A 27,835-nucleotide genomic window follows, 5' to 3' on the forward strand; every position below is an offset into this window, starting at 1 on the left:
TTAAAACAGGAAAAAATACTTTTAAAACTGTATGAACAGCCTTAATAATCATTGAGTGAGATAATACAAGGTGTTACGCATGTGTACTTGAATCCCAACAAGAAAGAGACAACAGCAGAAGACTTATTTGAGGGAACAGCTAGGAAATCCCACAAATTTGATGAAAGACATAAACCTAGGCTCAAGCAGCTTAGCAAGGCCTGTGCATAATAAACGCAGAGAAAACCAAATGTAAACAGATCATAGTTTCCAAGCTGTAACTCCATAAAATAATTCTTATCCTCTTGAAACAGAGGACATGGGAAGGACAAAAGGAAGACTCACAGCTTCTTTACACACAGGTTGAATGGCTTTGCCATTAAAACAAGCAAAGGTGAATGACAGTGCTCTTACTGTGTTCTCTGTGGCATTACGTTACTGCTGGGGGGAAAATGCTTATCACATCCTGATACATTCTGTCCCTCAGCTCTTCCGAAACAGAAGCAATCATGCTCCAGTTTTTGGAATCCCACTAAAATTTTATTTTTACCTATTATTCCATTCGCTTTCAAGTTCATCTGGGGGGAAAAAAATGCTTAAGATCAGCAGAGCCATGTAATCAGAACACAGTTCTTCATGGAGCAGTGCAGGAAGTCCCTGGGTGATAAATGCATCAGTTGCTAGACGGCACTGTAGTAGGGCGACTGCGTAATTTTCATCCAAAGTAGAAAAGAACGTTCAGGTTGGATGAGACACCACAACCTGGGGCAGGAAGAGGAGCTGGGGTTGAGTCACCCTTGGCTTGAGCAGTGCCTGACCATCTGGTGCAGAAAGATGAGGCCCTTTCCTCATTACATGCTGGGCAATCAGCCCCAGACTGAATGATGAAAACAAGACCCGTACATTGAACCCAGGGAAAAGCGTTTTGTTTTAATCACAAGCCAATACTAGAAACCATAAGGGTAACAGGCTGAGCAATCCGACTATGTAAAGATTCAAGATACACAGCAAAGTAAAACCCTTCAAACTGAAACAAACACAAAGTGAAAAAAATGACATGAAGTCCTTATAAATAAAATACACCAACAGAAAAATAACCAAAGGCATGAGTAAGCAATATACAAAATAATTTCACATGGCCAGCAAAGGCATTCCAAAACACTCAACCTGGCTGGAAATCAGAGATCTTTTTTCTCCATCAAAGATTAAAAAACTTGTGCTCAGAGCCTTCTGGTGAGGATGAGGTGCTGGTTGTCGACACAATCATGGCGGGCATGAACCATCTTACACATACCGATCCTCTGGCCTGACAACTCCAGTTCTATGATCCAAAGAAATAGGTGGACAAGGTAAACATGTATGCACAAGGATTTCCGTTTCCAAAATGTTTATAAAAGCGAAACATACAAGTAGGCATCTTTGGGCAATTATAGTACATCCTGACACGTTCCTGGATTGTGAAATGTTAAAAGAATGGTCCCAATAATGCGATTGAGAATCACAGGCTTCACCCCCGAAGGCACGGGGGTTCCAAAGGTCATCGTCTCTGGAGATGGGCACTCAGGGTGATGTTGATGCCCACTTCGTATTCTTCTGTACGTTCACCTTACAATGAACATTTTGTATTGTGATTAGTATTTTCTGATCCATTCCAAAGACCAAAATTTCAGCACAAGTTCCAAAAGCACTAAAATTGATGAAATACTTTTTACAGAAAGAAAAGAGGCCAGGGACCAAGATGTGTGAAATCACCTGCAAGTTTGGTTTGGTTGCAGAAAGGAAATGCAAACATGAGAAGCTTTGGTCTCCCAAGCTGCAGAGTAAGGAGGGGAGTGGGCCACACCTTCCAGGCCATGGTGAGCACTGAAGACTGACAGCACAGACGAGCCGGGGGCATGGGCAGGGGGAGGCTGCAGGGCACGGAGGGCTCTGTCCCCAACTGACACACTGGAGCCCTCCCTCCAGCCCCCGTTCATGGCCTGGAGAGCCGGCAGGAGAGCCCAGTGCGCAGGGCCCCAAGAGGTGGTTCCTGAATGTTCACACGGGCATTTGGGGGACAAACAAATCAGGCTGGTCCAGCCTAGCCACCAAGTGGGGCTTGGGGAAGCCCTGGACACGAGACTTTCATGCCTGCCCCTCCGCATCCATGTTCAGGGGCCGGCAGGATTCAGCCAGTGGGGGAGTTAGAGGCGGCCCTGGCTTAGAACAACATGCTTTCCCGACATTAGGCAACAAATCAGTCGTTACCAGTTTAAGAAACCGTCTGCTGCTGTCCCTAAATGAACCGAGGAAGGTTCACCGAACAGCCCCCTGGCCAGGGACAGCTCTTCCTGCCACCTCCCTGAGGGGGTGAAGTGAGGCCACATGCCCAGGCCCGAGGAGGGTAGACAGGCCACGCTCCCTCGGCCTTCCAGACCTCAGCCTGCCCTCCAGGAGCCTTAGCAGGGCATTTCCCCGGCAAGACGTGGTACTGTCACCATCCCGAGGGGAAACCCCTGAGAAGACAACCAGAACCTCTTGATGGGGGTCACTCACACACCACCCAGGGTGTCCCTGTTCTGTCATTTTACAAAGCATGCAAGGCTGTGCCTGGGGTAGCAGAGCCTGCACCTGCTCCCACACTGTGGACTCTTAATGGACGTGCCAGAACAGTCTGGATATGGAACGTTCCCGGGAATGGCCTCTCCCGGGGCCAGTGAGCTGGCTCCTCACTCAGCCCAGCTTTCCTCACCAGCTTGTAGCATCTCCACACACCATGACACCAACCTTTGCAAAATTCTCTTCCTACTTTAATGTATATTTGGATACACTAAAGGCATTGTACTGGGGAAAATGTAAACTAGTGATCACACAGATGTGAAATACCCTCTTATTCCTGGGCCCAAAGTTAAGGCTGTTAGAGACACTGCTGGGTGGCCCAACACCAGGCTTTCCCCCAAAGAGACCTCAGACAGAGCTTCCTGACCAGAGACGATGAACACTGCTAGGGAACACCACTCTCTTGCTCTCTGCTCCCGAAGCTGGGCTGCCCCCGGCCCCCACGCGGCTGTGGACAGTTCAGGCCAGGAAGCACACTGGGCCGTTCCTGCAGCCTGCAGTCCAACAAAACTGGGGCTGTGGTTTTATAACATACAATTCTCTTCCCTTGATGGGTACAGAATACAACAAAATTAGCCACGTTTATTTAAAAGAAACGTTACAAATAAGTGTGCAAAATTAAATTTCATGATTAAGTACACATAAAAGTAACATGCATACTTTACATTGAAATCCACAGACAAAGTTAGTTGATTACATGACAGTAAAAGAACTGGCAAAACTGAGAACTTGCAGCTGCAGATTTTAATGTTTGCAACCTGAAATCAAAATAAAATTAAGTTTACAGGGAAGTTAAGAAAATTAAATATATACCTCAAGTAGTACTAACAATATAGAGCCCATAACCTATTTTAGTTACCAAATGTTAAAAAAAAGTATGTGCCTCTCATTCCCAGAATGTTAGTGTGCAGCTATTGTTAAAAACAGGGAGAGAAGACGGTGAGAGGGAAGTGGGAGCAGCCAGCCGAGCCCACAGGACCGGGCACTGCTTTGCTGAGACGCCGATTGCCCTTCGTATCCTCCGAATGAAGCGATGCGTTCTCCTGTGGCTCAGCTCTAAAGTCTACGCGTGACTCTGTTCCCTACGAGGAAAGGGGAACTCCCTTTGACCCAGAGTGTCGCCAGGAGGCCACAGGTGCGGCTCACGGGGTGGGCCTGGCACTGCCTCAATTCCAATGGCTCCAACGGGAGGGGGACCTGTGATACGTGACTCCTGAGGGAGACACCAAGCCTGTGAACTCTAAACTTTCTTCGGTTTAGATGGGAGAAGGGCTTCCCCCCTCCTCCTCCTAAGGCTGGCGGTGTGATAATCCCACTTATATCTGGTGAGAAAGAACCAATATTGCACGTGTGTTCACCTCTCCATCACAGACTCAGCAAAAAGGATGGAATCTGGCGCCACAAACGAATTTCACGTTGTCCCTCCTTTTCTCAATGTGCCCCCAGTCTGTCTGGAGCCCTGGCTGCAGGTGGCGGATGCGGCAGAACCACTGAAGCGAAAGGTGAAGCCGGCGGTCCGGCGGAAGTGTCCCATGCCCTGCTGATTCTTCCTTTAACACTGGACTCAGGAGGCCTGGCTTCAGAAAACAGCCACAAGTGGCTTCGCGCAAGGTCCCGGGCCGTCCCTCCAGCCCACTGTCACCAGCCCCAGGAGCTCGAGGGGCCACTGGGCGCCAGGGGCTGCGGTGCTCGCGCTCCCGGTGGAGGGTCAAAGCTTGTCATCGGTCATCTCCAGGAACTGAGCGTATACGTCCCGGACGCACTCTCCCTTGGGGTTGAACAGGAACTTGTAGTAGCTGCCGTCGGCACAGATCGCTGGGCAGAGGAGACCACGTCACTCACAGTGAAAAGCAAGCAGCCCGCACTGAGCTCGCCGCACAGCCCGAGTGGAGGCTGAGCCACCCTCCGGGATCTGTGTGTGGCAGGGGCACGCTCGACCGAGAACCCACTGTTCCGGGGGGCTGAGCTGCATCGACTCAGCTAGTGCAGCAACGGGAGAACCCTCTCAGGTCACTGGTTCCAAGACCAAATGATCTGCCCTGCCAACTTCCCAGGAACCCCCAGGAGGCAGGTAGCTGCGTGAACCCCGAGAGGGTCGCATAGGACCCCCGGGAGAGAAGAAGGAACACCAGTGAGGCCGGTGTGGCGCTGATCACACCCGGGGCCAGTCTCCCTGGGAAGGACCACTTACCAATGACAGCGTTTGGCTCTGTTCCAAAGGCACAAATGCACGGAGAGCCTGAGGGAACCTGAAACTTGGAGAAACTCCACTTGGAACTGAAGTATTTTGGAAGGAAACTGGCTGATGCCAAACTGTGAGGACAAGGAAGCAAAGAAAGGAAGTGACAGTCACATGACAAAGTTAGACACAGCTCTCCTTACTGTCGGCTTAGCCTTAATGATTCAAATTCTGTTTTTGCTTTTAATTTTTATTTTTCACAGGAAATAATTAAGCTGTTACAAATGGCTCTGTCAGAAACCCAGAAACCATCACCACCAGACAGGGCACAGGGTCCCGCTGCCACCAAATCGCTGTCTGAACAGCAAACACGAGGATGACTGCTAGAGTCCAGGACCAAGCTCCACCTCCCGAGAAGGTGCCTGGAACCTCATCAGATGGCCTAAGGAGCTAATGGCAGCATGAGTCGTGATGCCCGTCTTAGCATCAAGTAATCTGCACTGGTTTTTAGAAAATCAAATGTATGACCGACGAGAAGCATCCTGCCTGTGACTCAGACCCAGTGGGCGAGCACTCAGCCAAGGCTTCATCCTTCTAACTGGGAAACCTACCTTGACTGTTTATTCCTTTTTGGATCTTCAGCTGCAAAAATGTGCACCGTGCCGTGGTCACTGGACACACAGATGAGGGAAGCGTCCTGATTGAAGTTGATGCTGCAGAGGAAGCAGACGAAGCTCGGGTCTCGGTCTTGTGTGGACACAGGAGTGAGCCCTGACCCCAGCTCTCCCGCTCCAACGCCCCCGTGGTCAGGTCGGACAGTCATTTTACCAGAGTCAAAACCAGGGCACAGCCCCCTCCTCAGGTGCCAACAGCAGACCACCTTGCCACCCCAGGGGCCCTGAGGCCACTGCCACAAGCTGCCCGGGAAAGAAAAGCTCCCCTCCAATGATCTGGCCCCCGAGGTGGGGGGCATCACTCGGACTGGCTGGATGGGCCCCAGAGCAGACAAATGGGAGAGTGGGTTGCATGACGGGCCCCACGGACACTACATGCAGATACATTTTTATCACTTAAGCCCAAGTGCAGCTCCACACTCGCAGAAGCCACAGACACAAGGACTGAGGTCCTGCCCAAGCAGGGGTGCAGCTCCCTCAGAGCTACAGACACTGTGAGATGTAACAACCACCACAGAGAGACCAGGTCAGCCTCACTGGAGGCTGAAGTGATTAGGGACGGGCTAACAAGGCCTCCAGTGTCTGCTCGAAGACACTATCAAAAAAATAAGCTGGAGGGACAGTGCAGAGATGAAATAAAACAGGCAAATTCTGACAAATGCAGGGTGACAGGTCCATGGTAACTGTAATATTCTACTTCTGTGTATATACCCATGATAAAGACTTAAATCAGTAACAATAAAGTGAACTAAAAACCCAGCCCCTTCCAGTACAGCAGCCCTGCCCGCTTCATGTGCGTGGTCCTGCCTCTCCAGCCAGATCACACAGGGCCCCTTCTCTAGGATGAAACAACGTGCTTTCTTACCAATAAATATTAGCTGCTTGAGATCCTCTTCGTAGTTCCTGGATTAAATGCCCTGATGAAGTATCAAATATTCGTATAAGGGTCCCCTTTGAAAAACAGTGAAGTGTTTCATTATCAAAGATTCACAACTTTTTAGTTTTTTTTTGAAATGATTTTTATTCACAAACCCATTAGCCCATCGGAGTCTTTCCCAAACTCGCCCACATAACCTAAAACTCAACTTTCCCTGTGGTCACTGAGAACAAACCAAAGTCTCTTTAGTCTGACAGCAGCCGACAGGGGCTGAGAGAGGATCAGGGAGCCCAGGGCCCACGCCCACACGTGGCCCTCTCGGAGTCCTGTGCACACGCTCCCCTGGCAGACGCCCTAGGCTGTCCGGGTCCCCGAGAGCCGCTAGTTCACTCGCCGCTCAGGGAAATGGCATCTTAATTCTAGCTCCCACAGCCAGTCAGAAAGAGAAACACTAACTCCGCTGCCAAACAGACGGAGCACAGCTGAACAAAATGACTTTTGGACCCTCTGTCAGCTATGACCTGCTTTCTGAGCAAAGAACCCGGGGTGTTGAGGTCTTCAGGGAAGGGCTAGTGTGCCAGGAGCCCGCACCCTAGAGCAGGCGAGGTCACTCTAGAGGCGTGACCTCCAGTGGGACAGGGACACCCACTTACTTTCTCAGATGCGGTCGCAATTCTTGTTCCCTGCAGGTTGAGAGCAATGCAGCTCAGGACGCCCTCGTGGGCGGGAATGTCCACTGGCGGCTTCTCGGTGCTGGCCAGGTCCACAAGCTGCACATGGCCTGTGTGCGTGCCCGGGAAGGCCAGAAGCGAGTTGTTACTGTTGGGGCACAGGACACAGAGGCCTAAAGAGAGAGAAGAAACTTGTCAAGGACTCAGGACCGTCCCAATGTTTCTGCTTTTAAACAACCACACCTACTCTCTGCCTTCCAGGTCTCATGAAAAAGTAAGATTTAGTCACAAAATCCTCTCCCAGTAAAGGGCAGCAGGGAGCCAAGCAGAGTTCACTCCCTCGAGATGGCTTCATAATTGGAAACATTTGCTGAACTTAATTTATCAAATGTATGTCTTTTGGGAGAATGCAAAATTGTAAAATCTAAAAATGAATCCGTTAACAAATACATAAAAAAATCCCAAAACTCAACAATAAATTTAACGATAGATGGAAAACACTGCAACACACTGCAAAGGAAAACCAAAGACCTGGCGGGGGAGAGCTGTCCTCGGACCTCAGACTGGAGCCTACCTCCCTCCATCGACAGAGTAAGTGTGGTCACAGTACAAATCTCTGCAGGCTTTTCTGAAGAAACAGGCAAGCTGCCACCAAGTTACAAGGAAAGTAAATGGTCCTAGAATAGCTCCTTCAATTCTTACATAACAGGAACAAGATCAGAGGACTTAATTCTACCTAATTTCAAGAATTATCTTCAAGTTGCAGAAATCAAGGTGGCCTGACATTGACACAAGGACAGAAACACAGACCGCTGGAACAGAATAGAGTCCAGAAAAATCTTACACTTACTTAAAAAAAAAAAGGTATCAGAGTAATCCAATGCAGAAAAAATCGTTTTTAAACAAATGGTAAAGGCACTTCTCTAAGCAAAAAAGAAAAGGTCACAAGTAGAAACATGAAAGCTGTTAAAGGAAAAAGCCACTGGTTAAGGCAACTACAGAGCAGTAGTAGTAAAATCAACCACACACAAAGCTGGTGGGAAGGTGAAAAGACAAAAGCAGTAAAATCATCTGCATCTGCAAGGAGTAAAGGCTAAACAAAAAGATGGAAAACCCAATGCCAAAACCAGAAACCGTGGGGAGAGGGAAGTAAAATGCAGGGCCGTTAAAACCCATTTGAAATTGAGAGGTCAGCCATTTAAAATAATCACACATATACATACTGATTGCTATATATAAACCTCACAGTAACTACAAACCAATAACCTATAATAGATATACACACAAAGAAAAGAAAGGAATCCAAACGGAACACTCAAGAACAAGACGAAAGGAATGAAGAGGACCTACCCAAACAACCTAAAACAGTTTGTAGCAATAAGTACACACCTATTAATAACTACTTTAGATGGACATGGACTAGATGCTCCAGTCAAACACAGAGAGTGGATATATACCTGATGGAATACAGTGCAGCCTTAAAAAAAAAAGAATAAAATCCTGCCATCTGCAACAGCATGGATGACATGGATGACAGAGTCAGAGAAAGACAGATACTGTACGTTAACACAATGTGGAATCTAAAGAATAATTGTAGTATGACTCAGCAATTGTACTCCTCAGTATATAGGCAAGAGAAATGAAAAAATATATATATATCCACAAAGACTTGCATGTAAACATCCATAGCAGCTTCTCTTCCTAACAGCCAAAAAATCTGGTGTGGATCAACAGCTGTAGTATACCCATATGACAGTATGTTACTCAGCAATAAAAATGAACAAAATAATAACACATACACACAAAAATGAAGGAATCTAAAACATATTAAGCTAAGAGAAAGATAGCAAAGATATCTGAAAAGGCAAAATCTGAAGGTCAGGTGGGGAAACGTGCAGCCTGGGAAGCCTCAGGGGTGATGGGGCTGTTCTTCTCTTACTGTGGTGGCAGCTGCACGACTGTTTACAGTGACTGAAGTTTATCACACGATACACTTAAAATGAATGAGTTTTATACCTCAATAAAGCTAGAAGAAAAAAACAAAAATTTTCAAAGTAAAGATGATACAATGAGTAACAAAGCCACATGCAAAGAAGAAAACAGGAAGGAAAGACCTCAGAGCTCAATAAAACCAGGCTCACCACGGAGCTCCTGAATGGCTGACAGTCACTGTGAGAAGTCCTGAAAGACCCAGAAGATTCTGGTAAGAGGCGTGGTCTCAGTTCCACAGTGAGGAGGCTGGGCTGTGACCCAGGGCAAGTTCATAGAGGGGTGGGGGGAGCTTGCACCTCTCAGACCTTTCTCCAGCACCCCAGATGCTCCAGGACCCACCACAAGGGTGACGTCACTCCAAGACCACCTGGAGGAGAGGCGCCCAGCACAGGTCTGCATCCACCTGGTCTGGACTCAAGAAGCCCATTTCCACCATCGGTCCTCCTCTGGATTCTTACCTTTAGGGTTATAGCAGGTTTCAAAGACGTGCAACTGATGGGGATTATGTGTGAATGTAAACACTTTGATCATAGAGTCCAAAACCACCACAATTCTGGAAAGAAGGAAACACCATCAGAATGTTCTCTCCCCCAAAGTGAAAGTCAAACATTTTGTGGCTTTTGTTCTTATTATTTGGAAACAGAAACACTCCAACAACCACACACAAGAGGATCATTCCCATTCCTGACCCCAGCAGCGAGGTGTGTGGGGCAGGTGGGCAGGGAGCCTGAGGGTAGGAGGCTGACACCAGGACTGAGCCCCTCCCACCAGGACTGAGCCCCTCCCACCCGGAAGAGGCAGGTACAGCCCAAGGTGGGGTGCTGGTGGGCGGGCATTCTCATCAACCATTCTATCTACAGAGTAAGAACCAAGTAGGACACAAAGCCAGAAATTCTATCTTAACACACTTTTAGACATGTCTTGACAATTCAGAAATGTGAGAAAGCAGATCCTTGGTTTGGCTCCAGGCTTTGCATTATTACAAGCCCTAAACGTTGACATTCCTGGAAGATACAAGTCTACCTACACTCCATTCACACCCCACGCCACAGGACAGATTGAAGCTCTGCTCCACTGCGATCAATATACTAGGAAAAACTCCTGTGTTCTGCTAAACACAAGCGGCAATGTCTGGGAGAGACCAGCTACTTTCAACAGGTGAGATTCAGTGACACTCTCTGTGAACAGTTCCTGAGTGTTCCTTTACCTTCAAACTGAAACATTTATGAGGCATGATGTGGACAAGTGTGGGCTAAGAGGGAGGCAATTCAGGGGTCAAAACTCGTGTCCTCAGCCTGCACCTGACGGGCAGGGCGGTTCCCCTGAAGGACTGAGAGCTGGAGGCAGGGCCAGCCCAGGGCCGGGTCCACGGGCGTGCACCCACTCCCACTGACTGCTCACCTCCAAACGATCCCAGGAGGCAAATGAAACTCACTGTCCCATGTTCTTGACTCAAAAACTACAGCCTTATTTTTTATACATCATTTTCCCAAACATGTCTCTTCCTTCAGTATAAAATGATTTCAGCCACCTTCAGAGAAGGTGACTACTCCATCTTGAAAAATGAGACACCAAACCCACCTATCTCTCCGTAACTTGGCAGCCTTGACTTCGGTAGAAAATTCTATTTCAATCACAGTTTTCTTCTTCAGGTCGTCCCAGATCATCACTGCAAGAAGAAAGAATCTATGAACACGACAACGAAGAGGCCAGCGGCTGGCTTGCTAGAGGCACTCCTGAGGAAGTCTTCGCTTCAGGAACACCTGTGGGGGTGGGGGGCAGTTATCCTCTGCATTTGTACACGTAAAGAAACTGAGGCCGAGAGAAGGCAACCTGCCAAGGTCACACAGCAACCTGCCAAGGGCAGAGGAGGACTGGGATCTGAAGTGTGGGCCCAGGGTCTTTCACCACCGGCCACACGGTCTTTCTCTAATAAATAAAAATTACAGACCAGCTTACGAAATCAGCTCCTAGGTATAAGGCTCTCCAAGGCCGCGCCCCCAGGTCTCAAGCCACGGCTCCCGCTCACCCGCTCGCTCCCACCGCCCACCTCACTCTCCCGCATGCCTGCTCACAGCGCAGGTGCCCAGCCTCTGCCTCTCTGCACACTCACGGGAACCTCTTCCCTAACAACCCTCGCCTAGCTTCCAGGCAAACTTCTCTCTACCTCTCTCTCCTGGGTCCCGTTAGACTGAGCCCAAAAGCAAGCCCTACCACAGGTACCAAGTGCTGGAGATAAGTCTGGATCAAGAAAGAAAGGGCGGTCTCATGAGGCAATCAGACACATAAAACCCGGGCCAGGGCTCTTCCGCCCCGAGTTCTCGCTCTGCTCCAAGCTGGAGAATGCCTTCTGCTCACACCACAAGCTTCCGTCAGGATGGATCAGCAGTTTACGTCCCAAGGGCTGAGACAACTTACAGAGAACCCTGGAGTGTGTGTCCAGACCTCTTCTCTCCTCCACTTGAAAAGCTGGGTATGAGGCACGTGGGGTGAGGGGAAATAAGCTCCCTCCACAGTCAGGTCACAGCTGACTGAGAATGGAAGGGAAAGAATGTTCTCCTCAAGGTCTCAACACGTGACCAACAACAGTCCAGGCGGTGGGATTCAGGGGTCAGTTTTGTTAGAATGGGTAAGTGTCTTCTAAGTTTCAAATCAAGAAAGAACTGAATACCAGCCTACCAGAAATGCCAAAATTATTAACATAGAATGTATTTACTATTGAAGAGATTAGTTATAATTCATAACCACTAAAAAATGAAGCAATGTTTCTTGCTCCTTGAAACACCATCTGTGATCAACTTCTCCTGTCAGCTCCTCCTTAAAGGGCACCAACATGTCAGTGAGTAGACAGTTACCTTATTGAAAATAGTATCTTTCCAAAACCAAATGGTCACAACTATTCTGGGCAAAGGACACTCTACTCTTGAACACAAAAGGTGATTCAATGAACTTCCTCTGGCCCTGAAACCTAACACCAGAAAGTCTGTAACTCAACATGAACCGGCTCAAACTAGACAGAAGTCCAGACAGAAGGATGTCAAGGGTGTCGCAAAAACAGGTGAACCCCATTTTCAGAAATGTTTGGAAACAGCATGATGAAGCCCCAGAGGCAGCAGCACAAATTTTCACTCACAAAAGAGACTTGGGTTAGTGAGAAAAATCCAAGGACTCCAGTTAATGATACCTACATTTACAGACACATGATATTCAGATGAACTCCTTGTGGCCTCTGAAGGCTACAAGCTGCTTTGCTGCAGAGAACTGGAAATTTAAAATGTACTGGGTGGGATTCTGTCTTTTAATAATATAGTTGTTAATAGCAAAAACAGTATTTCAAAATTCTAGACTCCCTTCTAAAAAGGAAAGGGCCGCTCTGCTACCTGAACACCACTCTGTCTGGACCCATCTGGTCGCCATGACAACCAGTCTCTTCCAGTCCTGTTCTATTCTGTTCTCACAAACCAAAGAAGCTAGATTCTTTACACTGTAACACCATGTATCTTAACTGGCAATTAAAATATTTAGAAGTAATTTTGACATTACTGAAAAAAAGTTTAATAAAGACCAAGCTCTTTTCTTAAAAATCACCTTTAGCACACTACAAAAAGCTTACATTTTACTCAAATTGTTCAGTTAGAAAATTGCTTTCTTCTAAGTCTGTAAAATTCCTGAGACTCTCTTACTTCAGAATTTTTTTTTTTTTAATTGAGAATAAGATGCTACAGGTGAGAGACCCCAGATTATCCAATCCACTGCTTCCTTGGGGGTGGGGAGCAGTGACCCCCTCCTCCCCCACAGCGCCACAGGTGGGGCCAGGCTCTAGACTCCTCACCAGTGATCGATGAAACTCTTCGCATGACAGAGGCTGATCCAGCAGCAGGACCTGTGCCTATTGCCACGCAGCCCAGGTCAGGTAATTCCTGTTCCACTGCGAGACCTGCCCTTGGCCCCAGCACAGCTGCAGGACTGTCACTTCTGGGGGGCCTCTTCCAGGACTCACAGCCACAGTCCTGCCCGTCCACGCCACGCTGGCAATGACCTGGATGGCAGCCAGGCTTCCTGCCCTTCAGCCTGTGTTATCAGGGCAAACCCTCAACCCGAGAGTGGGTTCCATTCCCCACATCACATCCGCACAACCCACCAGGCTCTACTGAGAAACTGCCAGTCAGGCCCAACCCTGCCCAGGGCCACACAGAACTCTGTGTTTCAGTGCCTGCCTTCTTTCTTTATTTCATGGTCTCAGGCAGGTCTCCAGCTCACCCCCATCTTTATTTTCTGTAGGGACACCTCCCTTGCTGTACTCCTTTCCTCTGCCACCAAGCCTTAAGAGAGACTGGTCTTCACGGCCCCTGATGTGGTGGAGCTTGTTGCCAGTGGGCTCCAACTCAACAGCCTTCTAGGGGTGCAGTGGCCACCCAGGCCTCCTCCCATCTCTAGCATCTGCCTGATGCCCACACTTACTTCCCTCTCTTGCCTCTTCTGTGAACACGGCTCTCCTTTCTTTTCTTCCAACCGCCACGTCTGCTGAGCCTTATACTTAACTGCTTCCTGAGACTGTTTCTGAGAACTGCTGGCGTTGCTTTCCCAACCACACCCTTACCTGGCACCTGAAGCTCCGGGGTCTGTCCCCACCTTCTTCCCCTGCTTTATTCTCCTTCACTGGGTTTCTTCCTTGTGCCCCAAATGATACCTACATTTACAGACACATGATATTCAGCTGAACTTGTAAAGTTCCTGTTTCTCCTTTACTTTCAAAGAGCCACGCCCTTTACACTGCCATCTCTTTGAACAAAGGCTCACACATGCACACGAGGAAAAACATTCTTCAACCCAGAGCCCAGCTGCTCTGGTCTACACGTTTCCATGAGTCCATGGCTCTCTGCAGAAGTCACCTTCCCACACCTGGCTTTCAACGCAACTCACAGCACAGAACACCCACTGCAGAAGAACACCCAGGACAAAATGGGGATGGAGGCCCCCATCCAGTCAACCCGAGTGAAAAGCATGTGCTCTGTCCACGGGGAAAAGTGACTCTGGTCACATGCTTCTTCTCCTGGGAACAGCAGAGAGCACTCTCTTTCTGGATGCTTCTGTCCCTTCAGGAGTCACAGGGCCACCAGGGGAGGTCCAGTATGGCCAGACACAAAGATACTCTAAAAAGTTCAAGACAGGACTGCATGTGAGACACATTATTAAATGCAGGATTATTTTACCTACCTTTGTTCGGAGGGTATTTTGGCTTTTTCCCACCACCAACTAGAGCTAAATAGTTGCAGCGAAACAACATTTCAATATGGCCAACTCCTCCTTCTAGAAATTCTGAAATGATAAAAAGAAGTCAGTATGTATATTTTACAGTTTAAAGAAAAAAAGGTAAAAACAGTCAGCATTTGATTTTTAATCAGCAATCTGTATCTACGATCAGAAATGAAAATAGGGACCAGCTAGGAAAATAATTAGCTTCAAACCTCTCAGCATCAAGAACTGTATTTTCATGTATAAACACTGAGCACCTAAGAAGCCAATATAGCAAAATGTATGAAATATCCGAATTCATAGTTTAAAGTGCAGCAAAGTATGTAAGATCTGAGAAAGCATTTCAAATGGTCTGATGCAAAAGCTGGAATTCCTTTTCACCACTTTTAAACACTTCTTCCCCTGGAAGTCCAAAATGTTCACAAATTATGTGAAGGGGAGTGTGTCAGCAGATTTTCAGGTGTGCTCCACGACAGAAGGAAGCCCAATCCTCAGGGGAGCATCAGAACCCCCCCAGAGGAGCACAGTTCGCTCCACAGCTGGGCGCCCCCACCCTGGCCCCTCAGCCCCCACTCTGGTCTGGCCTGACCATAGGCTCCTGGCACAGTGAGGGTACAGCAGAGGGCAAGCAAGGAGCCCAAACCTTTGAAAATCAGAAGTTAAACTAAGAATGGACTCCTACCTGTCTAGTCGAAGCCCCACAAGATGGACCCAAAGTCCATCAGCTCACTCGAGAAGCTTCAAATTCAAGGCCTAGCAGAAACCGTAGAAAGGACTCTGCATTTAACACTATCCACATGGAACACAGCTCTCCTTACAAACAATCTGCTGTCCTGTGACACACAAGCCACCTCAGGCAATTCTGGCTGTACAGGATGTGGCCACAGCCCAAACTCAAAGACTACAACGCTTCAGTCCTTAAACTGCTCCGTGTGTGTGGCCTCAGACCCATGACAGCCCAGGAACCCTCCATCCCACAGGCCAGGCCTCTGCCACCAGGGGCATCGCCCGGCCCCCTGGCGCTCACCAGGTCCACCAGGTCCGGGGAGACTGTGCGGTGTGCTCAACCGCTCAGTTGTGTTCGACTCTTTGCAACCTCATGGAATTTTCTAGGCAAGAACACTGGAGTGGGTTGCCATTTCCTGCTCCAGGGGATCTTCCCGACCCAGGGATCGAACCCAGGCCTCCTACGTCTCCTGCACCGGCAGGCAGATGACAAAGGGGGAAGAAAATACAATGGAAAAAGGACAGTCTCTTCAATAAACAGTGCTGGGAAAACTGGACCACTACATGTAAGGGGGTCTTCCCTGGTGCCTCAGCAGTAAAGAAGCCACCTGCCAATGCAGGAGACTCGGGTTCAATCCCCGGGTCAGGAAGATCTCCTGGAAGAGGCAATGGCAACTCACTCCAGTATTTCTGCATGGAAAATCACATGGACAGAGGAGCCTGGTGGGCTACAGTCCATGGGGTTACGAAGAGTTGCATACGACTAAATGACTGAACAGCAACAAGTAAAAGGAGGAAATCAGAACACTCTCTAAAACCATATACGAAAATAAACTCAAAATGGATTAAAAATCTAAATGTAGGACTTTCCTGGTGATCCAGTGGTTAAGACTCCACACTTCCACTGCAGGGGGTGTGGGCTCAGTCCCTGGTTGGGGAACTAATACCCCACTTGCTGTACAGCATGGGCAAAAAACCCAGCAAAAAACAGACCAAACGAAAAAACGACAAACACCTAAATGTTAAGACCAGACACTATACAACTCCGAGAGGAAAACACAGGCAGGACACTTCCTGCCGCAAATCACAGCCATACTTTTTTGGATCCATCTCCTGAAGTAATGGAAATACATACAAAACTAAACAAATGGGACCTAATTAAATTTTAAAGCTCTTGTACAGCAAAGAAAATCATAAACAAAACAAAAAGATAACTTACATTCTGGAAGAAGACATTTGCAAACAATGCTACCAAGATGGGATTAATTTCCAAAACATACAAACAACTCATAAAACTCAATAATAACAAACAACCAAAACAAAAGACGGGCAGAAGACCTAAAGAGATATTTCTCCAAAGAAGACATACTCACGGCCAACAAGCACATGAAAAGATGCTCGATGTCACTAGTTATTAGAGAAATGCAAATCAAAATCTACACTGAGGCACGACCTCGCACCAGTCGGAATGGCCATCCTCAAAGAGTCCACAAATAGTAAATGCTGGAGGGGCTTCCCTGGTGGTCCAGTGCTGAAGAACCCACCTCCCAATGCAGAGGACGCGGCTTTGAGCCCTGACGGGGAACTAAAATCCCATATGCTGTGGAGCAAGTAAGCCCCGAAACTTCAGAAGCCTGCATGCTGCAACAAACAGCCTGTGCCAACATGTAAGATCCTGGGTGCTGCAACTCAGACCAAATAAGGGTTATTTTTTTAAATGCCAGAGAGGGTGTGGAGAAAAGGGAACTCTCCTACACTGTGAGTGGGAATGCCAACTGGTATAGCCACTATGAGACCAGCATGAAGTTTCCTTTAAAAGCTAAAAATAGAGTCACCATATTAACCTGCAATCCCACTCCTGGGCATATAACCAGAGAAAATTCTAATTTGAAAAGACACACGCACCCCAAGGTTCACAGCAGCACTATTTACAATAGCCAAGACACGGAAGCAACCTGACTGTTCAGCAACACACAAATGGATAAAGAAGATAGGACAGATACACACAACGGAATATCACTCAGCCATAAAAAAGAACAGAACAATGCCATTTGCAGCAACATGGATGAACCCAGAGATGATCATACCAAGGGAAGTAAGTCAGAGACGAAGACAAATATCACATGATATCACTCGTATGTCGCCACAATCATTAATTAGGCCACCATCAAAACAAAACAGAAAACAAGTGTTGGCAAGGATGGTACAGGTGCTAGAGGCTGTAATGGTAGCTCCTCCAACAACTGAACCCAGAGCGCCGCGTGCTGCGGCAGCCCCTCCAGGCGGTGCGCGTGTGAAAGAACTGAAATCAAGGGTGCAAAGAAGCATTTTCACATGCCTGCTTACAGAAGCATTATTCACAACAGCCAAGAGGTAGAAGCGACCTCTATGTTTACGTAATATTATGTTAAATGAAATAAGCCAGTCACAAAAGGACAAACACTGCACGAGTCTACTTATATGAGGTCCCTAGAGTAGACAAATTCATAAAGATAGGAACTGGGATGGTGGTGGCTGGGGGAGTCAGTATCTAATGCGGACAGTTTTGCAAGATGAAGAGTTCTGGGGGTCTGTTAGGAGTGCAACTATTTCCTCAGCGCAGGTTCAGTAAGTTCTAGAATCAAATATATCAGGAGAAACCTGTAAATTATGCCAAGAGGTAACTAATACATTTTAAAAATACTCTCCAACCAAGGGAGAATGTTTCAGACTAATAACAACACTACGTGAGCACTGAGGCTTCAAACTCATTACTGCTGGATTTGTCAGTCACAAGTCTTCCTAAGTTCCAAAAGCAGTGAGTCACCAGCAGATGTGACCAAGCTAACGGGAGAATAAAGAAATGCCAGGAGGCAACAACAGCCTTGGAAATGTGACCTGGGCACAGTGAACCAATCAGGAAAAAAACAAAAACTGAAGTACTTCACACAAAGAAATCACCAAAAATGTCTGTTTAAAGGAAATTACATTGTTTCAAAGGGTTTTTTTTTTTTAATTTTAAATGATATAGGTTGTGATTTTTCTCTAAGCCTCTTTCTAACAACAACAAAAAACCAGTGTTACATGAAATCACAATTATTTGATGCCTAATTTATGGCTAACATTTTGATGCTTTTTTTTTTTAATCAATGTCAAGATTACAAAGATGTTAAGGGTTAAGGATTAAGACAGAGAAGCAGTTTTAACCACTGGAAACAGTCGTGGCCTCTGGGATTTAACTTTGGAAAGAGAGAAGGGCAGATTTTTCAGCATCAACCAATGAGGCAGGGAAAGAAAAACAAGAGGCTTTCCTGGGAAGAGCAGAAGCAATCAAAAGCGAGACTCCAAACTCCAGGAGAATCAGAGGATTTTAGCTCCCCCAAACCAAGGGCCACAGCCCCGAAGTAGTTGGAGAGGAGGGAGTCTCCTGAAAGGAAGCCGAAGGTTGCCACTAGAGCCCCCAAACCCCAGGGCTGGTCCTGAAAGATCCACAGGGGTCGCCAATTGGCGGAAAAAGCAGAGAGACGCGCCCATGTCTCTGAAAGCGGGCAGGCCCAGTGGCTGGCTGTACAGCGGCCTAAAATTACGGAGAGGCAGAAAACACAAGACAGGCTCCCGGGAAACTGACCGGTGACAGCTTCAGGCACGAATCAATGCCTGACATGTCCCACTCTCCCAGCAGAATCTGCCTCAAAGTGATAAACTGGAGGGATTCCCTGGAGGTCCAGTGGTTAGGACTCTTAGCTCTCAACTGCCAAGGGCTTGGGTTCAATCCCTGGCTGGGAACGAAGATCCCAAGCAGCTTGGCCAAAATAAACACACACACACACAGAAACTGAAAGAAAATGGGAGAGGGACGTCCTGAGTGTTGGCTTAATCTCCACTCCAAGAGGCTCTTGTTTGAAGCGGCAGAGGTCAGCCCTCCAGCATGACATTACCCACCAGCCTCTTTACACAGCATCTGCCCCTCAACTCTCAGCTTCTTCTTTCTATTTCCCAGGTGTTTTAATAGAAATAGCTTAATTATTTCTCATTCTACAAATCACATATTATCACTATAAAAATCAAACACAGAACAGCATAAAGTAGCAACAGCTGTAAGCGAGATCACGTGTGTACTTCTGGACTCAAACCAATGGCACCATCACACTGGTTTCCAACTTCTTCGCTCTTACAGTGTGTCACAGCTGTACCTTCACGTCAGCACATACCACAGCATGTACCATCTACTGTCTTTTTCCCATTTTTTTCTTTCAGATAAAATCCTTTAAGTATGATCGCTGGATCAGAGCATGTGTGTGTGTGTGCAAATACAGAAAATGAACCATTTGTCAAATTTTTCTACAAAAAAGGTTCTACCAACTTAAACTTGTAACCTAAACCATCAAGGCTAGGAATGTGCCTTTCCAGACCCTCCCCAGAGCCATTGCTAACTTGGACACAACCCCATTCCCGCTACACCCACAATCAGCTCAGCCCCCTCCATCTCACATGCTTCCCACTTCTTTCTCGTTCCCTCACCCACCACGTGCTGGACTGACCACACAGGCCATGGGGCCCACACGACCTGCTCTGAAACTGGAGGGTGACGGGCCACGGGTAAGACTCTGAAAGACTGTCAGCTCAGGCAGGTGCTGAACTGGGCGGCATTGTGGACCGTGTGCAGACACGCCACCTGTTATTTCCAGTCACTGGGTGGTCTCGCCAAGGACCCTGCCCACATTATTCATCTCTGCATCCTCCACCCCAGTGCAGCGCTTAGTGGGCTCAAAAACAAGTGGCCTCACCTGCTGTCCCATCTGTCCCGAGTCGTCCCATCTAGGCCTGTGTGTGCCCTCTGCTCCCCACACACGGCTGCCCACGTTACACGTGTGAGTGCTGGCGGTGTGGAAGAAGAGTCAGGCAGTGCCAAAGACAAGGGGCTTGAGCACCCTGCATGTTCATCGAGCGTGGGCACCTTCGGGATGTGGGAGGGTTGTGTTTCTAAGTGAAGACGGGAGTTAACCTTTTAGTGCTCCTTTTATTTTTATAACCACGTAGTCATAATTTTATCCAAATGTATTACTCCTGACACATCTCTGTTCAAATTATGACTTGAACCTTCTTGCCAGGATATGCCTGGATGTGTGTGTGATATACGTGAATCAGAGTCCTACGCTCTGGCCCTGCAGCACCCTAGTGAGAACGCCACACAGGCTGCGCTCCCAGGGTTCCCACTCCTCCCGAGTGAGCCGCTCGGCTCTGTGCACGGGACACAGGACCTCCAACACCTTGGAGGAGAACGCTGCCTCCACGGGGGGCCCAGGATGCCCAAGATGGCTTCCTGGCACTGCCAGCTCCATCCAGCAGTGGGTGTGACTGCAAGATGCCCGCGGATCACAGGCTGCCGTGCAGTGCCCCTACGCAGAACCACGGTCACAGCGGAGACAAGCCTGAAAGCCCAGATCTGGGACTGACCCTCCAATGCAGGTACACTTCCTTTCTCATACAGGAAAGCAAATCTTGACGATAAAATAGGAACAAGGTCAAGTCTTCTGCCTATTTTGAGGTCGCTGCCAGAAATAAAGCAGCGGACCAGCCTGCAAGAGCATGTAGGTGGGGTCCTTAAACCACCACATGGCCCTGCTGGATCCCTGGCAAGTGCAAAATTCACCAAAGTGAAGCTCAGAGACAGTCTGAGGCAGACAGTGCGGCCGAGCAGGGACGGGGAACAGACAGCACTGAGACGTGCCAGCAGCGAGCCTCCCGGAGGCTGAGACACTTCTTGCTTTCACTCACTGTTGTAAGAAATCCTAGATCCACTGTGAACAGTTCATTACTTAGGAAGCAACTTTTAATATGCCGCTAACGATTCAACTTTGACACTGAAGTCTAGTTCCTAATTTCTAGGTCAATTTAGGTAAAAAGCATCGGGAAATTTGCAAGGCAAGCTGTTTCAAAATACTTTGGAACTATTTTTCTGTATAAAACAGAACTGTCTTAATTTACAATGCAACCAAGACAAATTAAACAGAAGTCAGAACCGTAAAAGACTAGAGGAGACTACCACTATTAATTCCAAAGACCCACTCTTCAAAGGTAACACTGTCGCCACCAATGAGGAGTGAATAAGCTTACAAAGCACTTTCGGCGTGTGTCTCCCTCATCCTAATTCATCCATCTTTACAATAAACTTAGGAGGTAGGCAGTTAACATTTTCATTTTTACACAAAAAGAAAATGAGGCCAAGAGAAGGTGAGTAACCTGCCCAAGGTAACTCCTGCCCCATGTCACACAGAAGCCTGATATGGGGAAGAGCAGGAAAGGGATCTAAATAGCGTGGGCCCAGATGTGAGCCTGTTACCACCTGGCTGCCCTGAGCTTTCTCTAATAAATAAAAATTACAGACTTCAGCATCACTAACTCAATGGACATGAGTTTGAGTAAGCTCTGGAATCGGTAATGGACACGGAAGCCTGGCAAGCTGCAGTTGGACACGACTGAGCGACTGAACTGAACAGGCTTCAGCTTACAAAATAAACTCCTAGAAATAAAGTATCACTTTGCTGTTTTACATACCAGGGTTGTATAGAAGATTTTACTTGACAACGAGGTTTCACTGCTGAAAAAAATAAAAATCTGAAAATCCCTGATGTAGACTATTAGTTGTCAAAACGGAAGCGGGCTGACAGGGGAGCATGAGAATACAGTGACATAAGAATACAGTGACTTCCTCTCACAGATGAGAGACGGTTCTTGCATCAGAAAAAGCTTAAGAAAAATATATAGGAAAGAAGCAAATGGGAAAAGTCTACCTATTAAATTACACATTTTTCCTGCCAAATGGGAAAAGGACCACCATTATTTTATTTTACAAAAAGAATTCCTGATTTCAGCTTGTGAAAACTTGTATTCCATGAAAACATAATCTAAGACACTGAAATAAAAAAAAAAAACACTGAAATAAGAAAACAAAAGCAACTATAATTTATTGCCACAATAGTATTTTCGAAGAAAGTTATTTTCAGAGTCAGCCCTACCCGCCTTATCTAAGCCTCTCTCTTCGGCTCCCCACAGCTTCATGATGAACACAAAGCATGGCGAGGCCGGGGCAGCCACGCCTGGCTCTCCCAGCAGGGCAAGCCGGTGCTGGATGCACCAGCATTGCCAGGACCCACAGAAGCATTGCTACACCCAGTCCGCAGAGCCCAGCGCTCGGAGAAGCTCAACACAAGGAGAGCAGAGCTGCCTCCAGGCTGACAGGCCCACAAACAACTTCTCACAACCCACTGCTCTCCAGTCTGAAGGACAGCACCGAGACACTGAGGCCTGGGAACAGGCAGAAACCAAGAATGCGTCACTCTTACCTTGCTTCTCTTTTTCCTTCAGTGGATCGGTGTTATAGACTCGGAATCCATTTTCCATCCCACACGCAAAGCATCCTAAAGTGTGAGAGAGACAAATTAATCACCTCACTGGGTTCTCAGCTGAAGACCCCTGGCCTGGAGCAGCACATGCAAGGGGTCCAGAGACAGCGGCCTCTCTGAGGAGCTCTTGTGGATGCTCAGGCCACACGGATGCGGTCTGCATGCGTCAGGATGACTCTCCTCGTGGACTGTTATCAAAGCGTTTGCACATTACTCCACTTGCCCCCGCAGGGCGCTTCTGGCATCCCATGGACCAGGCTCTCTGCTCCAACACTTAACTCCGGCAAGAGGGGCTCAGCAGCTATGGAACCAGCCACTCTGCCACCCCACATGTCCCTCAACTCCAGCCTCTAATGCCCACCACTGGCCTCCCCGTTCCCAACACACCTCTCCAGGGCTGTATCAGGTACCAAGCCCTCGAGAGGCAACGACAAACAAGAGAGTCCGCAAGGACAGCCACAGAGCAGGCCACCTCAGCAGGCAGGGACACATCCAGGTGGAGAGGGGTGGAAGGGCTAGTATGGAGGGTCTTCTAGAAGGCAGCTTGAGGTCTCCATGACCTCACTCCCACCCAGAACTAATCCTAACTCCCTAAACCCATCTCAGTCTCCATCCCCAGGGCACACACCAGACTGTTAATGGTCCACCTGAAGATGCTGTGAGGAAGTGAAGGAAGCACCCAAGTTTTAAGGTGACCCTGTGATCTGGACTTCACTTGCCCAAGTGTGATCAAGACCACATTAATCTCCATCAACACCACCAAGTTCGACTGCTGGCTCATATGAAGCTTGTGACCAGAAAGAGAAACACCAAACCCTTCATTTCTTTTCCCAAGACAAGCTGCAGTGGCTGGACCCTCACCATGACACAGCACTGACCTGAGAGCCAAAGCCACCCTCAGAGTCTCTTCTGGTTTTGATCCGTGTTCCAGCATTGGGATGACATTATTCTATTCTATCAACCACACCACCCCCGCAGTGTGAAAAGCATGCTTCTGTTTTTTTTTTTGTCCAAGTTAGGCATAAAACTACAAGGACCATAACAGCTTTCCCAGGAGTTGGAATCTGTTCTGTAATGAACTCTCAGGCTCTGAAATGAACTTTATCTGGGCCTGGAGCCTGACACTCACTGGAAAGTACAATGTTACTTATTATCTCTAATTCTGGGCTGTAACCCCCTCTTTGTGTTACTGGAATCATGTAATCTGGACAGAAGAATCAGAGCTTGGCTTTCTGGAAAATAAGGAAATAATACAAAAATCGAAAGTTTTCCTTTGTTTCTCAACTATTACACCTTCCACAAGTTTTAAACCTGCACCGATCTTACTTGTCTTCACTAGAACACACATATTTCCGACAAGACTTGTATTAAATACACAAACAATCCCTATAAATCCGTAAGAAAAAGGAGCTCATTTTCCCGTAGAAAAATGAGCAAAAGATTTGGACGTTTCACAAGAGAATATCCAAATGCTTACTAACCCTACAGAATCAGGGAAATGCAAATACAGTCTCACATATACATCACAGTGAGATCTACGAAACATCCACCAAAATGGCCAAAATGAGCGTGCCAAGGCGCGGGAATGGAGGGCAAACCGGGACACTGTTTGCATGACTGCCACTGTCAGTTCTGCTCCTAGGTACACAAGCCTTGTAAAAATGACAACATGCATTCACTAAAAGACAGGTAACAGAATGGTCACAGCAGCACCCCTGCGCTCAAAATGGCCCCAAATGGGAACCTACCCAAACGCCTACCAAAGGTTGAATGGACAAACCAACTGTGATGTAGTCACACAAAGAAATACTGCACCCATGAGGATGACCTACAATTATACTCAACAGTATGGGAAAAAAGCTCTTGCAAACACGATGCTGAATAAAAACGCCAGAAACAAAATACAGTACAGAGACAGGCAAAACTAGTCCATGTCGCTGGAAGTTAGGCTGGGCGAGTGGCCCGAAGGAGCACGGCGTGCCAAGGCATTTGGTTTCTTACCCTGGGTGCTGCGGAAGGTGTGTTCAGTTTGGAAAATTCACCGAGCTGAATACTTAGGATACATGCACTTTTCTGCAAGAGTAACGCACTTCAGTAAAAAGCTAGAAAAAAGGTCCTACAAACACAAGACTGGAAACCACTCTCTAAGAAGGCTAGGCATTATCCTTGCTATTTTGCAGGGTGGGAGAAATAAATTAACTGATTTTAGTTGGTTATCACACAACAGTTGGCATGAACCTTCCCGTCCTTACTATCTTAAAGCTAGTCTACAGAAGTGTGTCCACTCACACCTTCTGTTTCCCACGGGAAGAGAAAGAAAAACGGCAGCCAGATGACAGAGACGCGCAGATATCAACACTTCAGAATCTCGAAACTAATACAACTTATCTTTGGGAGAAGATAAGTCAAAAGTTCAAACAATTTAAAGTTATGAGCAAAGGTTTCTAAAGCTAAAGTTTCAATGAGAGTGCTAAAAATGCTGAGTAAAAATTAAAAGTCAACAGAAAAACAAAATGTAACTAACTCAATAACCTGGCATACATTTTAATTATAGGGAATTAAGCTAAGGGTAAGCAGAAGATTAAGTATAAATGCATTTTTTTTTCCAGCAACACTTGATTAAAAAATTATAAACTTCACTGGTTTCTAAAATAATTAGCTTTATTGTGAACCTCAATTATTATACCGAAACCTACTACAAGGATTCCTCATCCCTAAGACAGGTATGTGTGCTTAGTCGCTCAGTCGTGTCTGCATAGATCTTGGATTTAAAGGCCACGGAGTCAGTAAGTTTGTGTTTCCGGTTTGTTTTTTACGACTGCCTCTCCCTGCCCTTAATATCAATCAGTCATTTCTTTCCATTGAAAGCACATTTCTTAAGAAGTTGCTACACCACGGTTAACTCCTTAATGACTTTTCAACTATCAGAACCTTTTCAGAAATCTACTGGCCCTCCTCTGGAAATCAAAATCCAAAGTGTTCAGCCACACACTGCCCGATGCCCAACTTCTGGCCCCCAAAGCGGACCCCACAACCCTTGCGGTCCCCAGCCCTGCCGCCCGCATCCCACATTTTTCCCCTCGTCCAACTCCACTCCTCCAAGAACTCTTCCCGCCCTTAACGGCTCCTCCCTGTAGGAAATCCCGGCCTCGCCTCGGTTCCCAGAACACACTTCACTGTCCCGGGGCCCTACAGTCAGAACCTTGGAGCCAGCACCCCACGCGCCCAAGCGCTGACACAGCTGGGCGACCCCCGCCCGGCCTACGTAACTCTACCCCAAACTGGCTCCACAGACATGGATCCGGCAGTTCCTGCTTCTGGATCCTCTTCAAACGCGCTTCCAAAGCGAACCCTCAGAACAGACGCGGATCCCCCTTCCCTGGGCTAGAGTGGGGCGCAGTCCGGCATCACGCAGGATTTCAGAAAGGCGAAAAAGGCCATCTCCCGAAAAGCCGGGCTGAACAGTCCGGTTGCCACCCAACAAAAGAAAAAAAGTGTGAGTTCGGCGGCATATTCTACGACAATCAGCAGAAAAGGTGAGGACCTTGGCGGACGAGGTCCTGGGCCTGCAGGGGCATTCTCACCTCGATGCGACCCCGTCCCGGCCGCTGGGGACCCTAAACCCGCAAGAAAGAACCGACGCCGCCCCGGAAAATCCCATCACTGTCCGACCTGGATGGGGGTGGGGAGTCAGCGGCCTGGGCCGGGGGGAAAGGGGCGGCCTGGGGGAGGAGGGCGGCTTCAGGGGCAGGGGAGAGACGCCAGGGGCAGGGGATGAGGCCTGAAGCCGGTGAGGACGCCGCCGCAGGGCTGAGGGCGGGACCCCGCTAGGAGGGGAAACGGCGGCGAGGGGGGGGGGCCGGGGCCACTGACGGGCTCTCCTCACCATGGTCCTGGTTGAAGCCGGCGTAGAGCAGCCCGTTGCCGTGCGGGTTGCAGGGCAGGAGGTTCATGGTGCCGCGGGATCCACCGCGCCTCAGCGCCGCATGCCACTCCGGGAGGTCGACCGCCGGGATCCGTCTGGCCAGCGCCGATGCTGCCGCGGCCGGAAGCGAAAGGCCCACCGCCTGCGCGCGCAGTCAGGGAACCGCGGAGCGCCGAGCAATCCACCCACGGCCTGCCGGGGCGGGGAGGGAACGCCGAGAGCGTCACGTCCCCGGGGGGCGGGGCCGCGTCTGAAGAGGGCGGGTCGACTCGGCTTGGGGGCGGGGCCTGACCTGAGAGGCGGGGTCGCATCTGTGGAGCTCGGGGCTAAGGGTGGGAACCACCTGACTGGGTACCCCAGCCGTGCCCCTCAAACCTCAGGAGCAGGCAGGACCCAGACTCTCACACTAACTCAAGCCCGCCCCCGCCCCGGAAATCATGTAAATTAAGGTAAGAGATTTTCTTATTTTTAATTGATAAAAGGATAAATATCTCAGTATAAATAACAATGCTTTGTGGAGTTTTTAACAGGTGTGCTAGTAAAATGTTCGCGAAAAGAGCAAAATGGGTGGAAGTGCCGAAATGGAAGTACAAATGTTCCTTGAACAATGCGGGGCCAGTTAACACGCAGATTTTTTTTTCAAGCGTACACGCCTCAGGCCTACCTACACGACCCTGGTTGGTTAGATCCGCAGCTGCAGAACCGTAGACAGCATGGATAAGAGGGAAGACTATAAATTAGACGCAGATTTCTTTACTGTGTGAAAGGCGGGTGTCCCTAACCCCTGTGTTGTTCAAGAGTCAAGTGTAAAGGAATGTCTAGACTCTCCCACTCCCACCCTCCACCTCCCCATAGAGAGACCCCCGCCACAGGGACACAGACTGCCCCCCAACCCAGGACCCAGAGCTACCCACAGACACACAGCTGACACAGAACCCCCAAGGCACAGAGCCCCCTTCAGGACACACAGAATCTCCTACAGGGACACAGGGCTCCCCAGGACACAAAGCCCCCCTAACAGGCACTAACCCGTTCTGTATTAAAACCCAGCTTTCTATTTGTTAAGAGGAAAAACACCCTCTAACGTTTTAACAGTGTAGGCCCCAGGAAGAGACACTTCTCAGAATGCTTTCAGTGTCCCTGTCACCAAGTGTGTCTCCACTAGGGGCTGGGCATCCAGTGAGTTGTCTGTCTACTGTGGGGTTATTAAAAGTTTCTTTTAAAAGATAAAACGTACTGAGCAAGGCCAGGGAATTTAGCCACCAGTGGAAAAGAGTTGCACTCCATCTACCCATCAATGGACAGATACACAACAGCAGAGAGGCAAGAAGCAAACACCAGAGCCCCTTATGTCCACGTGGATGAACATCAAATCAAGAGAGTCAATTCCTAGGCAGGTTGATAAGTCTGGGGTCCCCGAGGAGGAGAAAGTGGTCTGGAGCCCTTCAGAAGGAGGAAGGGGTCCCAGGCCCGGGCTCTCAAGGAGGAGAAAAGGACAACTTTTTTTTTTTTTCTATACTGCTTTGTATCAGTCAGTATAACAAAGTATCTTGCTCGAGGAAATGTTTCTCCT

At 48.2% G+C, this 27,835-nt stretch overlaps 1 protein-coding gene across 2 annotated transcripts; it reads right to left on the bottom strand.

Moving 5' to 3' along the window:
* Positions 1 to 504: 504 nt before the first annotated feature.
* Positions 505 to 26,513, bottom strand: WDR45B (WD repeat domain 45B). Of its 2 annotated transcripts, none has more exons than XM_040244913.1 (10): positions 26,224 to 26,513; positions 22,278 to 22,352; positions 14,188 to 14,289; positions 10,552 to 10,639; positions 9,429 to 9,523; positions 6,961 to 7,151; positions 6,296 to 6,381; positions 5,368 to 5,469; positions 4,769 to 4,890; positions 505 to 636 (listed from the first exon to the last, which is right to left on the bottom strand). In XM_040244913.1, exons 1-10 carry the CDS (start codon positions 26,288 to 26,290, stop codon positions 614 to 616), a joined length of 951 nt encoding a protein of 316 aa, XP_040100847.1. In that variant the 5' UTR covers positions 26,291 to 26,513; the 3' UTR covers positions 505 to 613. The 2 variants fall into 2 exon arrangements, with proteins under 2 accessions (XP_040100847.1, XP_040100846.1); XM_040244912.1 differs by lacking the exon at positions 505 to 636 and adding an exon at positions 889 to 4,392.
* Positions 26,514 to 27,835: the final 1,322 nt, after the last annotated feature.

Source organism: Oryx dammah, unplaced genomic scaffold, assembly GCF_014754425.2.
Source record: "Oryx dammah isolate SB20612 unplaced genomic scaffold, SCBI_Odam_1.1 HiC_scaffold_8, whole genome shotgun sequence".
Classification (NCBI taxonomy): Eukaryota; Metazoa; Chordata; class Mammalia; order Artiodactyla; family Bovidae; genus Oryx; species Oryx dammah.

Bases quoted from the DNA above. Each gene is read 5' to 3' on its own strand.
- WDR45B (XM_040244912.1), bottom strand. From the start codon at position 26,290: ATGAACCTCCTGCCCTGCAACCCGCACGGCAACGGGCTGCTCTACGCC. The intron at 22,353-26,223 runs GTGAGGAGAGCC...CTCACACTTTAG, and splicing joins CGGCTTCAACCAGGACCATG to GATGCTTTGCGTGTGGGATG. The intron at 4,891-5,367 runs GTAGGTTTCCCA...TTGTCCTCACAG, and splicing joins AAAAGGAATAAACAGTCAAG to TTTGGCATCAGCCAGTTTCC.